Source organism: Physeter macrocephalus, chromosome 6 (assembly GCF_002837175.3).
Source record: "Physeter macrocephalus isolate SW-GA chromosome 6, ASM283717v5, whole genome shotgun sequence".
Classification (NCBI taxonomy): Eukaryota; Metazoa; Chordata; class Mammalia; order Artiodactyla; family Physeteridae; genus Physeter; species Physeter macrocephalus.
The window spans coordinates 47205319-47220412 of record NC_041219.1 but is presented as its reverse complement, the minus strand read 5'-3'; the positions used below and the strand labels follow the sequence as shown (position 1 = coordinate 47220412).

At 51.1% G+C, this 15094-nt stretch overlaps 1 protein-coding gene across 1 annotated transcript in view; it reads left to right on the top strand.

The window, feature by feature from the left end:
• The window catches only part of EFCAB6 (EF-hand calcium binding domain 6), a 239175-nt gene that overhangs the window by 60648 nt on the left and 163433 nt on the right, over positions 1 to 15094 (top strand). The window contains 1 exon segment of the mRNA XM_028490698.1: positions 13595 to 13731. Coding sequence (XP_028346499.1) covers positions 13595 to 13731 — 137 coding nt within the window.

Below are 15094 nucleotides of genomic sequence, written 5' to 3'. Positions count from 1 at the left end.
ACGGGATGGTGGAGTTGGGGGGACGGGGTGGTGGAGTGGTGGGACGGGGTGGTGGCGTGGGGGGACGGGGTGGTGGCGTCGGGGGGGCGGGATGGTGGCGTGGGGGAGGCTGGAGCCCTTGGACTCCGCAGGCTGAGTGTGCGTCTGAACCCAGACCCTCACTATCTGAGTGACCCTGAGCAAACCAGTCTCTCTGGAAACTTTTTTCTCAGCTGTGAAATGGGGAAGCAATATTGCAAGATTTTTCCAATATTGTTGAGATTATTTATGAGAATAAATATGAAATGAACTTACCATAATGCAGGGCCCATAGAAGTTACTCAAAAAATTAGGAGTTCACATTTGGAGGAGATATGACAAATGAGCTATTGTGTGGAAGATTAAGTGATAGTACGTGGCCACTTACGATTTAAAGCTACGAAGAGGCCTGTGTGCTGATGGCGCCCATGTTTCTATCTCCATCTTCGGCCCCAGGCTCACCACTGTCCACAGAGCAGACCAGGTCTGCTGATGGTCCTCCTTACCACACCCCGAGAAGGCTTCCTCTCCGGACCTCCCTCTGTCTCAGTAAATGGTTCCACCGTTCACTGGGTCATTCAGGCAGAAACAGGATTAGCCTTGATTCCCACCTTACCCTTACCGGCCCCTCTCCCCAGTCCAGTCCACCGGCAAGTCCTGTCGGCTGCCTCCTGCACCGCATCCGGAGCCCACCCGCCTCTCTGCATCCCCGCTGCCGCTGGGCCTCCGCCCTGCCCTGGGCTCTGTCGGGAACCCCCGATTGTTCTTCCTGTTCCCATTCTTGCCTCTTACACTCTCCATTTCACATGACATCAGAGCTGTCTGTTCAAAACATGAGTCAGATCTCATCAGACCCCCGTTGGTTAAGATGCCCTGTGGCTTCTGGTCACCTGCCGAATAAACGTCGGACAAAAACCTGGCTTTTGGCACTCAGCCTGAGAGGTCTCCCCCCTGGAAATTCTTTGGACTACACTATCTAAAATTCCTCAGCACTTAGAACATCCTGAGGTTTTGTTTGTTTGCTTGTTCATTACTAGGAAATATGTTCCCTGGGAGTGGGCACCTTTTCTGTCCTGCTCACTGTTGGAACTTTAGTGCCTTAAACAGATCCTATGCTTTCAAACAGAACATATTGAGCACCTAATATGAGCTCAGTAAGTTTTTACAGGATGAGTAAATAAGGCTTTGCAGGAAAAGTTCACAGTAATTGGAGTAGGCAGGAAAAGCTTGACGGGAAAGGTGAGACTGGAGCTTGAGTCGGACCGTGGCTGGGCTGTCAGTGCGTGCTGAGGACGGGGCAGAGGGTGGGACCTGGGGCAGCTTTCAGGGTTGCAGCCTGGCGGAAGGAGAGGACATGGAGCTGAAGGCAGTGGAGATGTGGCCGGGGCGGGGACACCAGCTCTGTGACGCTTCTGTGGGGAGTTCCGTTTCTCAAGGCAAGAGGGAACAGAGGACAGAGCCATTTTGAAACGCAGGCTGGAGAAGAAGGTGGAGGCATTAACCCTAAAGCGTGGGGCAAAGGGTGGTGCTGATGGTGGCAGTTCATTGAAGGCTTCTGATAGGGGATGATGACAGGAGACAGGAGGAATTTAGGAGATGGTATCAGCAGAGTAATGGATGCACCTGATGGGAGAGCACCTGGAATCAGGGGTACCTGTCCCCAGGCCCTGGAAGCAGTCAGCCCCTCACCATCACCGTCAGCCTGCATTTGCTGAGCGCCTCTGCTGTGTGAGGGATGCCATGGAGGTCCTGGGAGGGGATCGGCTTGCCCCTCCTGGTGTGCAGCTCTGTTCTATGAGTGGTCAGAGGTCGGGGTGACAGGGGCCTCAGTGTTCTTGGCCTGTGGTGCCTGGGGAGGAGCTTCCACCCTATGAGTGTGGGCTAGGTTAGAAAGAAGGAGAGATGGGAAATATTTCTCCTTGATTTGGCAGCCTTTTTAAAGCCCTAGGCATTTAGACTTGGGGCTTATTTTCATAGCTGTGTCAGAAGTTCAGTGAGTAGCTAGAATTTCTTATTAGACGACTTTAAGCTACTTGTGGCAGGTGGGCATTTTAAAAATGAAAATCAAATGTAGGGGGAGGTATACGTGGCCCGTGGTGTACAGAACAGGAAGTTTCCCTTTTCACTGTGGCTGCAAGGAAACCCCAAATCAGATTTTTGGATTTTTGCTCTGTCATAGCAACTATGACTTTTGAGGTTGCCGTAGCTCTTTTTTAGTCTGCTCCCTGTTTCTCTGTTTTCGTGCGTCTCCGTTAGATGTCTTTTTTTGTGAGCTTATTCAATCTGTGGTAAAGGCAGGGTTTGCATCTGTTCAGTCCTTCAACGCCTGGTCCTCGGCCGTGGGGGCAGCCCCGGAGCCGGCAGCGGAAGTCAGCCCCTCTGTGGAAGGGGAGCAGTGCCAGCGCCTCTCCTTCCAGGCGCTGTCCCCAGGCTGAAAGTTTGTGTTTATGAGGTTCTGAATGTAGTCTAATTTTTTCCTATCTGGTTTGGACCATCTCTACCAGCTGGTAAATAGGAAATGTTCACGGTAGGAAGCCAATACTCTGCAGAGTGTAAACAGATGGAATCGATATAAAGTGACAAGTTAGACTGCTGTTGAGAATACAGAGCCAAAACCAAGAGCATAACAGTCAGGCTACTTATTCCGTTCCAGTTCATTTAGTCCTGAATAGCGCTTCATAACTGCACAGCTGTGTTGTTCTTTTTTTCCCCCTTTCTTTCTTCTGGGTTGATAATGACAATTTCAAAGAAAAACTTTAATTAAAGATTTTATCGAAATAACCAAAAGTAGAATAATAAGGAAAATGAGCATTGATGTGTTTATTGTAAGAGAAATCCTTTTTCTTGGCTTCAGTTTTTAAAATGTACTCCTTAAATTTAAAATGAGTTCAGTCGTGGTGACAGAAAGGTGCCAGACTGACAGCAGTGGCTGCCGAACCCTGCGTTTTGCTGTGGAGCCAAGACAGAGGGGCGGCCAGAGGCCCCCCCACCCCGCGTCTCAGTCCGGAGGCAGGCGGGTGGGCTGCCGTCCCCGACCCTCTGCTGCTAGAAACCAGGTGAGGAAGCTGGCTCCGGGTGAGGAGGGAACAGAAAACAGCGAACCAGGAGCCAATTTGGATAGCATGGTGCAGGTTGCCCTCTGGCCCGAGGAAGGTTTGCCTTCCCCTGGCAGGTGCCCCACCAGAGCCAGGCCTGGAGAGGGGGAATTCTGGGCTCCAGGGAGGAAAGCTTAGGCCTTCTCTCACCTCCTTTCAAGTCTGGGTGGTCATATTTATTTGGGTTCACAGCTTTCCTTCCTGGAGCTCCCAGTGCTATAAAAAGAATTTTAAACAAAGAACTATAGAGTAAGAATCACATCCACTGTTAGCAGTTTATTGAACCATCTGAACTCAGTGGGGTACAAATTTGAAGCAGTTTGATTCTTTGCTTCTTAAGCAGGCGTGGGCGCATCTGCCTTCCTCGTCCCCGAAGGCTCCCTTAGCAGATCCCGTGGCTCTCTGGTCACGTTCAGGGAGAACAAGCCCAGCGTAGACTAGTCCAGTTTTAAACCCGGAGCTCAGATGCAGCTCAGCTGGCCGCTCCTCCCTCCTTCCGGGTCCACGGGCCCCGGGGGGAGGGGGCGGGCCAGGGGGGCTGCCGGCTCGTCGGTGACTGTCTCCCTCCTTCTTCCTTCCTCCCCGGTTCGTGGGATCCGTGATGAGGGCTGAGGAGTGGGAGCTGGCCTCCTTCTCCCTTCACTGGTGTCCTCTGTGGGGAGCAGGTAAAGGCTGCTCTCGTGGGGCACATGGGGAGTTACTAGGGCAGTGCTTTGGGGGCCTCCAAGCTCTGTGGTTTTCTGGTGACGAGCAGCTCTGGCCTAATCCCCCTCCTCAGCTCTCCTGCCGGTGGTCCACCTCGCCTTCTCATGCTGTGTGTTGTCCCCTCACTTGAGGAGCAGCCCTGGGAGCAGGACAGCTCAAGCCTTCTACCTTTCTTTTTCTTTTGAAAAAAATTTTTAATACAAATTTTAAAGGTTACTTTCCATTTACAGTTATTACAAAATATTGGCTATTTCCCTGTGTTGTACAATATGTCCTTGAGCCTCTCTTACACCCAATAGCTTGTACCTCCCACTTCCCTACCTCGGTGTTGCCCCTTCCCTCTCCCCACTGGTAACCACTAGTTTGGTCTCTATATTTGTGAGTCTGCTTCTTTTTTGCTATATTCACTAGTCTGTTGTATTTTTTAGATTCCACATGTAAGTGATATCGAACAGTATTTGTCTTTCTCTATTTGACTTATTTCACTTAGCATAATGCCCTCCAAATCCGTCCATGTTGCTGCAGATGGCAAAATTCCGTTCTTTTTAATGGCTGAGTAGTATTCCATTGTATATATTGTATATACCACACCTTCTTTAGCCACTCATCTGTTGATGGATACTTAGGTTCCTTCCATATCTTGGCAATTATAAATAATGCTGCTATGAACATTGGGGTGCATGTATCTTTTCAAATTAGTGGTTTTGGTGTTTTGGGTTATATACCAAGGAATGGAATTACTGCATCATATGGTAGTTCTATTTCTTTTCTTTTCTTTTTTTTTTTGAGAAACCTCCATACTGTTTTCCATAGTGCACCAATTTACATTCCCACCAACAATGGGAGAGTTCACTTTTCTCCACATCCTCACCAACATTTTTTATTTGTGTTCTTTTTGATGATAGCCATTCTGACAGGTGTGAGGTGATTTCTCATTGTGGGTTTGATTTGCATTTCCCTGCTGATTAGCGATGTTGAGCATCTTTTAATGTGCCTGTTGGCCATCTGCATTTCCTCTTTGGAAAAAAGCCTACTCAATTCTTCTGCCCATTTTTTAATCGGGTTGTTTGTTTTTTTGATGTTGAGCTGTATGAGCTGTTTATGTATGTTGGATATTAATCCCTTATCAGTCATCTCATTTGCAAATATTTTCTCCCATTCAGTAGGTTGTCTTTTTGTTTTGTTGATGGTTTCCTTTGCTGTGCAAAAGCTTTTACGTTTAATTAGGTCCCAATTGTTTATTTTTGCTTTTATTTCCTTTGCTTTAGGAGATGGATCCAAAAAATATTGCTGCAATTTATGTCAGTGAGTGTTCTGCCTATGATTTCCTCAAGGAGTTTTATAGCATCCAGTCTTACATTTAGGTCTTTAATGTATTTTGAGTTTATTTTTGTATATGGTGTTAGAGAATGTTCTAATTTCATTCTTTTAAATGTAACTGTCCAGTTTTCCCAGCACCACTTATTGAAGAGACAGTCTTTTCTCCACTGTATATTCTTGCCTCTTTTGTCATAGATTGACCATAAGTGTGTGGGTTTATTTCAGGGCTCTCTCTCCTGTTCCATTGATCTATCAGTCTGTTTTTGTGTCAGTATCATACTGTTTTGATCACTGTAGCTTTGTAGTATAGTCTGAAGTCAGGGAGTATGATTCCTCCAGTTCTATTCTTCTTTCTCAAGACTGTTTGAGGGTCATTTGTGTTTCCATACAAATTTTAAAATTATTTGTTCTAGTTCTGTGAAAAGTGCCATTGGTATTTTGATAGGGATTGCATTGAATCTGTAGATTGCCTTGGGTAGTATGGTCATTTTAACAATATTGCTTTTTCCAATGCAAGAACATGGTACATCTTTCCATCTGTTTGTGTCATCTTCAGTTTCTTTCATCAGTGTCATAGTTTTTGGAGTACAGGTCTTTTGCCTCCTGAGATAGGTTTATTCCTAGGTATTTTATTCTTTTTGATGTGATGGTAAGTGGGGTTGTTTCCTTAATTTCTCTTTCTGATACTTCGTTGTTAGCCTTCTACCTTTCTTGTTCTCCACTTAACTCATGGAAAATTCACATGTCCTGTCCATGCCAACAATAGGCATGTAGACTACTCTAATCTTCCCCTCCTGCTCTGCTATTTCTGTTCAATTCTCAGTTTCTTCCCCCAGGAAGGTGTAGAGCAGATCACTGTGTCCACAGAAATGACACGCCTATCTGCCGTTCTGCAGGCACCAGTCCTGTCTGTACAAGGATTTCACTGGCTCACCAAAGCTTCTTCCCCATGAATGCTGCAATCACCCATCCATCCATCTGTCCATCCATCCATCCATCCATCTGTTCATCTGTTCATCCATCTATCACTTATCCATGCATGCATGCATCCATCTATCCCTCCATGTGTCCATCCATTATCCATCCATCCATCCTTCCTTCTGTCCATTTGTCCATCCATCATCTGTCTATCTATCCATCCACCCACCCATCCATACACCCACCCATCCATCCATCCATCCATCATCCCTACATTCATCCACTTAACAATTATTTGTTGATCCAGGCCCTGTTCTTGGCCCTGGACTCCTGTCCACTCAAGACTTTCTGAAAGAGGTAGAGGAGCTGGCTGGTGTGGGGGGATTAGTGTGGTTCTGCCAGTTAGTATTCTCCAGCATGTGTGTGTGGTTATCTGGTTATTTATAACTGTGTCCTCAGCCTTTGGTCCTGATCAGCAATTCCTATCAGACCACCATCTATTGAGTATGTTCCCTGTGAGGTACCTGCACACATGAGCTCATTTCTTTTCTTTTTTTTTAATGAATTTTGATGAAATTCCACTATGTCTACCCATTTTTCTTTCTTTCTTTCTTATAAATTTATTTATTTATTTATATTTTATTTTTGGCTGCGTTGGGTCTTTGTTGCTGTGTGCGGGCTTTCTCTAGTTGCGGTGAGCAGGGGCTACTCTTCGTTGCGGTGCGCGGGCTTCTCATTGCGGTGGCTTCTCTTGTTGTGGAGCACGGGCTCTAGGCGTACGGGCTTCAGTAGTTGTGGCACACCGGCTCAGTAGTTATGGCTCCCGGGCTCTAGAGCACAGGCTCAGTAGTTGTGGCGCACGGGCTTAGTTGCTCTGTGTCACGTGGAATCTTCCTAGACCAAGGACTGAACCAGTGTCCCCTGCATTGGCAGGCAGATTCTTAACCACTGCGCCACCAGGGAAGTCCACGTGAGCTCGTTTTATCTGCACACGCTGATACAGTGCCCTTCTTCATTCCCATTTCACAGACGAGGAAACTGAAGTTAGGAAGAGTCAAGTCACTGTTCCAAGGTTACCCAAATGATGGCAGCCCGGGGTACTTTCTGTAGTTTTCTGTATCTGGAGGAGGTTTCTGTTCCCTGCTCCCTCCCTGGCTTTACTCTTCAGGACAGATATTCTCTGCTGCATGTAGTAACACTTGTGAGTCTGCCCTCCATGAATTCATCTAAATCTTTTGGGGAAAGTTTTAATTTAATTTTGCTCCTATCACTTCCTTTTCAGTAATCACTTCCTCCTTTTGTACTCTGTGTGAAATGGGGCTTTTTTTCCTTTTCTTGAAATGTTAGGTGAACGAGTCCTGGTTTATGTAGCCATGCTTCAGAACTTTTAGGCTTTCTATCCTGCTTTTTCCTAGCCCTGCTGTCCAGATGGAAGAAGCGAGCCTTTTTAGTGCGCCTTCACTGTGGTTCGCTTCCCTAGATTGCTTGGTTCTGAATCATCCCCAGGGCTCAGTCATCTCCCCAGTTGGGGGCTTTGAGGACAAGAAGAGGGTCAGATGCTGCCCTTCTCGCAGGGTCTGTGGTGCTGCAGGGGGAGCCTGGGGGCCGTGGGGGCCTGGGGTGCAGCAGGGAGCTGGGGGGGTCTAGCAGGGGGCCGGGCAGGGCGGTGCACCCCTAAGCCTGGCGCAGGGCTCAGAGCATGGGTTGGGGGAAGCGTCTCCTGGCTGGGCCCCTGGCTGCCCAGGATGGAGCGGGGACTGAGTCTGGGGCAGGTGGCTGGGAAGGGAAGACTTGGGGGCAGGTCTTCAGAGGGCCTCAGGCCATTTCCGGGCTCCTGAGCCTTAACGTCATAATTAGCTATTGTTTTGGTTGTCTTTTTAAATCCTCATTACTTCTGTGTTTGTGCACCTGAAGCTGCCTGACACCTACCACCCACTCAGATGTTTGGGGTTGCATGGGAGGGAGTGGAACAGGGGTTGTGAACTTTTTCTGTGAAGGTGGTAAATATTTGTATTTTGGCCGGCCAGACTGCTCAGTCTTGACTACTCAGCTCTGCCCCTGTAGGGGAAGCAGCCCGAGGCAACTCATTTACATAAATGAACGGGGCGTGGCTGGGCGCCAATAAAATTTACTTTTGGATCCTGAAATTTGAAACTCAGAAAACTTTCACGCATCACAAAATATCCTTCTTTTGATTTTTTTCAACCGTTTAAAAATGTAAAAACCATTCTTAGCTTGCAGGCATATAAAAGCAGGCAGCAGGCAGGAGTTTGCATCACCTGGAACCAGGAAAGGGAGCTCGGCCACCACAGGCGCTGGAGCCGGGCCACCACAGGCGCTGGAGCCGGGCCAGGAGAGCACCTTTCTCAAACTGGTCTCTGGGCCCTCACAGGGCAAGACCACGCTTTCCTTTCTGAGAAGCTGGATTTGGAAGGAGGCCCCTTTCCTCCCGTGAGCTGTGCAGCATTTCTCCTCTCTCCGTGGATTTGGCCCGCTCTGAGCCCTCCTCCCGAGAAGCAGTGGGGAAGTGAAGGGGGATGGAGCTCCTGGAGAGCAGAGGCCAGGCAGGGAGTAGGGCGGTCCCCTCCTGCAGGGGAGGAGCTGGGTACCACTTTCAGGCAAGAATTCACCAAAATGTCAAGATGGAGGTCAGGGGGCCCGTGTCGGGATGGAAGTGCAGTCAGAAGAGCAGGAGAGGCGGCGCCAGCTCCTGCCCCGGAGCAGACGGGAGGGCGTTTGGGTAGCAACACGGCTGCAAACTCACTGTGCAAATATTTATGAGCATCCACTCTGTCCAGGGACTGTTGTAAGCCTAAGGATACAGCAGCAAATGAAACCAAATCCCCTTCCGTGGCATTTACATTTCAATGGAAGAAGAAAGACAATAAACAGAGACCGAAATATGAAATGTGCAGGTGTGGGTGAACGCGAAGGAGAAAAGGGTGCGTTTTTGTGCGGGTCATCGGGAAGGCCTCTCGGGGCAGGTGGCACATGACCGAGACCTGAATGAGGGCCTCAGGGAGCCGTCCAGCGAGCCTTGATGGCTGAGCGCACCTGGTGTGTGTGAGAAGGCGCAGGGAGGCCTGTGTAGCTGGAGCAGGAAGGGGCAGGGGACTTGGCGGGTGAGGTCAGGAGGTGGGGGGTCAGATCGTCCAGGGCTCTGGGCGTGGTGAAGAGACCCCGGAGGGCTTGTGAAGCGAGGGAGCTCAGTGTGGCTGGAGCCCAGGGCCTTGGGGGGTGAGAGCTGGAGCTGGGGTGGGAGGAGCAGGAAGCTCAGAGCCGGTGGCTCTCAATGCACACGTGTCCCAGTCGGAGCCAAATGGCAGGCGTCTAGCTGGCCCAGAGAGGAGCCGGATGCTGCCCACACCATCCCAATTTCTCTCTCTGCCGTTTCCTCTCCCACCTCTCCTCCCTTTGCAAGGGAGAGGGAAGCGGGGCGAGGCAGGGGCAGGTCCTTTGACTCCTTTGTGGTTTTCTTCTTTCCCATCACCGGGTGGGACAAGTCTTCACACCATGGCCCTAACTCTGGTGCCTCTGATAAGCCTCACCATCTGCAGCTCCATCTAGATCTTGCCAAACTTCAGTCTGACAAATGATAAGAAACTTGGAGACATACCTCTGGTGGGTGTGAGTTCTGTGCCAGATTTGCTGCTTCCCTGCTTTCCACGCTGGGTCCATCTGGGTTACTTTGGGTTTTAAAAAAGCGCATCGCCTCATGTGCTCCCGGAAGAGGGGCATCAGGGCTTGGCAGCAGACAGGGTACCGAGGGGTTTTTTTGGCCCCGGGCACAAGTGCTGTCTGTGGCTGGGGCCCTGTGCTTTTAGACAAAGTGGTGGAGCTGAGGGTGGACATGCGCGAGTGGTTTCTCTGCAGCTGATGCCCTCCCGGCTCTTCCTTGCTCCATCTTCCTGGTTTTGAATATTAAGCTCGTTTCAGCCAATGCTCTCTAGTCGGTAGAAGTGGGAGGTGTGTATACAGTTCAGCACAGGGCCTTGCAAACATCCAATTCACATTTGTTCCATTATCATATTATTGTAATCTTTATTACGTTGAATGTAATCATTATCGCATTCAGGATTGGCCCCGAGGAGGTGTGTGTTTGTCAACATATAACAAGGCTTCCTCAGAGTGTGGCTTTTTTCCAGGCAGGTGCAAAGAAGATGGATTCATTCATTCATTCACTCAAGCACATGCTTACTGAGCACGTACACTCTGCCAGAGGCTGTTCTAGACCCCGGCGTGAAGCAGTGAACAGAGCCCCGCTCTCAGGGAGTGCACTCGCCAGAGGGAGAGACAGACAGTAAAGACGAGCATTAAATTCGTTGGTGAGAAGCGCCCTGCAGAAGATGAGTGCTGGGGTGGGGTCAGGAAAGGCCTTTCGGATCAGGTGACATCTGGGCCAAGACCTGCGGGAAGTGAGGGCAGAGCCAGTGGGTGTCCGGGGAAGAAGTTTCCAGACAGAAGGAACAGCAAACGCAAAGGCCTTGAGGCAGGAGGTGCCGCCTGGCACTCAGGAGAAGCAGAGAGACCGTTTCGTGGCCCGAAGGCAGTGAGCCAGCGGGCGGCTGGGGGGATGGAGAGCCGCCAGGAGCCGGTCCGCGGGGCTCTGGCCTTTGACCCGGCGGGGACGAGAGCGACTGCAGGGCGTGCTCAGCCTTAGCTACACAGAGCCCTGGCTGCTGCTGGAGCCTCAGCTGTGGGGTCGGGCGTGGACACTGGGGGCCCAAGTGGGAGGCCGTCGCACCAGCCCAGCCAGTAGGGTGTGAGGCGGAGAGACTGGGCTGGGCTCTGGAAACGTCTGAAGGGAGGGCCGCTGGGCTCTCGGGCTAGCCCGGACGTGGGATGTGCGCAAAGAATCTGGTGGGAAGGCCCGGCCACGGTGGGACGGGGCGAAGCTGGGCGTCTGCTGGCCTCTAGAGCTGGACGTCCTGACTGGGGCTCCGAGGAGGAGCCAGGGCTGGAGACACACACTGAGAGGTATCAGCTGCTCATCAAGGCCACAGGCCCGCGCCGTCCGGGAGGGAGTGTGCTTAGACAAGCCAGGAGGCCCGAGGCCCGAGTCCGCAGGTGCCCAGAGCTCAGAGGCCGGGAGATGAGGTGGGACCGGCGGGGACCAGGCCAAGCCCGAGCCAGAAAGCCGAGGAGAACCCGGGGCGGGAGTGTGGAAGCCGGGGGGAGGCGTACGTCCAGGAAGAAGGGGCGGTGAGCTGGGAGGGGGGCTGCTGCGGAGACAGCAAGATGGGCGCCCAGGAGCCGCCGGGCCTGGCAAGGTCGCCCTGACAAGGTCACAGTTTCTGTGCAGTGGTGCGGAACTGATCGGGTGTGTGGGGAGACAGGCTGGAGACAGGGCGCACAGACAGCTTTCGAGGGGGGGTTCTGCAAAAGGGGAGGAGCGGCTGGGGGCAGGGGCGAGGCGGGGCGAGGAGGGAGGGCTCACCTCTAAGATGGTTCGTCATCGTGGACACGAGCTCAGAGCCGGGCACAGCGGGGCACGAGCAGTTCCTCACGGGCCCGGAGCGGGGCCGGAGGCCGGTGGCCGGCTGCGCAGGCACACAGGCTGGGCGTGTCGGCGAGCACCCGGCCTTGCGTCCAGTTGCTTCTGGTTTCTCTGCAAGTGAGGAGGAAGGTTGTCAGCGGAGAGGAAGGGGGCGGGGTGGAAGGGAGGCGGAGAGCGGAGAAGGTGGGGACGGTGCCCGGTGGAGGGTAAGCAGACTGTCCAGGCCAGCATCACGACGGCGCCTGCTGGCAGGGTTGGTGGTCTTGAGTGAGGGGACCCAGGTGAGTGCTCGATGGCCCGTCCTCTCCGGCCGCATCAGGCGCTCGGAAGAGGCGGTGAGTTGGACCTGACCAGGGTTGGTTAGAGTCTAGCCAGAACCGGGGAGGCGGGAGAAGGGAGGTGGGGGTCAGGCACACAGGCACCGGGTCACTGTAAAGATGGGCCCTGGGGAGGCGGGAGGAGGGGAGGGAGCAGCAGGCGGGGTCCCGGAGGGGAGAAGGGTGTTGGGGTTCAGGCTGAAAGAGGGGGGGCGTTGGACGTGGGACATTGTTTTGGAGAGCGGCAGTTAGTGGTGACGAGGCGTGAGTTTGAGCAGGCAGGTGACCTCTGGACGGGAGGAGGACAGGAGCTGAGTCAGAGGGCGGCTAACGTCCCCGGGGGGCCGGGGGGCCGGGGGGCGGAGGCAGCAGGGCCCCAGATGACCCAGCCAGGAGGAGCTGGGGCAGAGGCCCTCCTCCCGCGAGATCCCTAAGACGGCCGCCCCGGGAGGGTGCTGGCAGGAGGCTCCTTCGGGTCGGAGACAGTGTAGGGACCCGGCAGAGGAGGCACTGAGGGAACTAGGAATAAGCCTGTTCATCTTAGAGTCGTCCCTAAACTCCTTCCTTAAGGTGCGCTAATTTCCCTCCGAGTCTGGGCTGGACTTGGATGTGATCCAGTACAGGATGCAGAGTCAGACCTCCCAGGATCCGGCCACACCAGACGTTCATCCCCCTTCATCCACAACCCCCTTCACGCCCGGCTGTAATCAGTGCCTTCCTGTCCTGTCCTGCCCCGGCCCCCTCCGGGGGGGCAGGTGGCGCCCCTTCCTGACACCTCCTGCAGGAAGCCTCCCAGGTGGCTCTGCTGGAAGCGTTGTTCTCTTGTGTGAAGACCCACAGCTCCTCGCTTGTCTGTCTCTGGTGTTTGGCCCTTGTTCCCATGGTTCCTGTCTTGGTGAATATTTATTTATATGCCTTATCTGCTCTGCGGGAGGTGCCGTTTCGGGGTGGACGTGAGTTTGAACCCCAGCACCATTATCGTCTAACCAGGTGATGATGGGCAACTCACGTGGCCTCCCCGACCCTCGGTTTTATCTAAAAGTGGGGAAACGGTACGTCCTTCGTGTGGCTCGGCAGGGTGCAGTCACAGGGCTCTGTGCTTGGCACGGGTGAGCCCGGGCGGATGTTTGTTTCCTTTACATAGAAGTGGCTCAGGGCAGGCACACGGCCCCGCGTCGCCACGGGACTTAACCAAATGCCTTGCGGGTCTGTGTGCCCAATAAATATGCATTTGCTGAATTCGGGAAAGATCACTATAAAACTTTTCTGTAATATCTTTTAAAAATTCAGAGGGGTTGAAATATACACTCATATTTTTCAGCTCCTAGTAAAAATGGCTTGCATATGGCTATGAAAAATAAAAATTGTCCAAATCCAGCTATGCCAGAATTATGGTTTTAAAGTATCAATGAACAAAAACGATTTTTCATATGGCTCTAAAACGCAATGAATTGTGTATGAGACTTACCGCTTTACATCAGAAAAAGTTCTTTTTTTTTAAACTTACGAAGACCATTTACAGAGAAAATTGCTTTGAAAACATTCAAGAAATGTAAAGTGTCCTTTTTTCCATAGATATGTCATTTTGCAATACCTACGACTGTGAGTCTTTGAAAACATTTTATTTTACAAGAAGTATTTAAACACGTTCACTTTTTTTTATTACCATCTTGATTTTTAATGCTGGATCTTTTGACTTTTCCTAAATCGCTTTTTATACACAGATTTTCAAAAACATTAAAACTGGTATCAAAGCCCTTAAGCTCATTGATGTTAACAAGACGGGTCTGGTCCAGCCACATGCACTGAGGAGGGTTCTGGAGACCTTCTGTTTGAAGATGAAAGATGATGGATACAAAAAGTAAGTAAACGAAGGTGTGGTGAGAGATTGCTCAGTAGGACCTTCAGCCAATGTCAAAACGGGACCTGTTGGGTTGCCTGGATCCAGGCAGCGTCCTCCCCTCCTGCCTTCTCTGTCTTGACTGTTTTTAAAAGAGGTCCTCAATCTGCATTTCTCCCGTGTTCCTGAAGCTCTCCACGAATTCTCCAAAGTGAGAGCTAACGGTTCTCATTCCTCCAGTCCCCGCAGGTGAGAGTCATCCGGCCTGAAGCTTTGAGCGCATCTCAGTGATTTAAGTCACCCATCACCAGTGGTCTCTCTTTGCCTGCCTGGGACCTCGCCCACCACCCCATGGGTTTCCAGTTCACAGCTGACTTTTACTCAAAGCCCGGGGTTAGGAGAAGAATGAAAAATTTCAGGATTTATTCCTTGGTTGATGTGCTCCCTATTGGCTCTCCATCCTGATATAATAACAGAAGCTTAATTTTCCTTTGAGGACTTTGTTGCTGAGTTTGGGGTGGGCATTGCAGCAGGGGGACGTTAGCTGCTTCTTGGCGTTTGAAAGCCACCACCTGCTCCTGACTCAAGGGCAGTGTGTGGAAGCCTGCACAGACATTTTTTTGAGCCTCTAATAAACCCCAGATCATTCAGAAAAGCCAAATGCTTGGATTCTGTGGCTACTTGAGTTTTGAATGGAAGCCACTGGAAGGGGGGGCCGTGTTTAACTTAATTTATATAGTACTCAGCCAAGAGGCACTGCTCCTCTTCCTGCCTTTTCCCACTTTTCTGAATATCCTCTGGGCCATTAACAAAAGTACCAAGCCTGATGATTTCACTCTGAGCCTAAGAGTTTCACATCACACCGCAGTTATAAATCGCTACTAAAATGGGTCTTTGTGGTTGCTTCCATGGTGTTATAAAGACGATGTTGCCTCTGTTAGTGGAAGAATCTGCTCCTGGAGCAAAAACAAGTCTAGAGGGCATGTGACAACCTCACAGGCACTGCAGGGTCTGAAAAGCAAGGAGACTTTTAAAATATGGATATTTCCCAGTATTTTGAATATTTTCTTCTTCTTTTTTTTTTTTTCTCCTTATAACCCACCTCAGAATATAAAAAACATAACAGATGTTTTAATTTTTACATCTTTCCGACTGGGAAAATGTCCAGAATAAGATCCAAACAAAACAAATTAAATAATTTTGTGCACGCAATTATAGAACAGAAGCAACACTCTTCTAAAACAAGCAATCGAAAAGCAAAACAGGGCTTCCCTGGTGGCGCATTGTTTGAGAGTCCGCCTGCCGATGCAGGGGACGCGGGTTCGTGCCCCAGTCTGGGAAGATCCCACATGCCGCGGAGCGGCTGGGCCCGTGAGCCATGGCC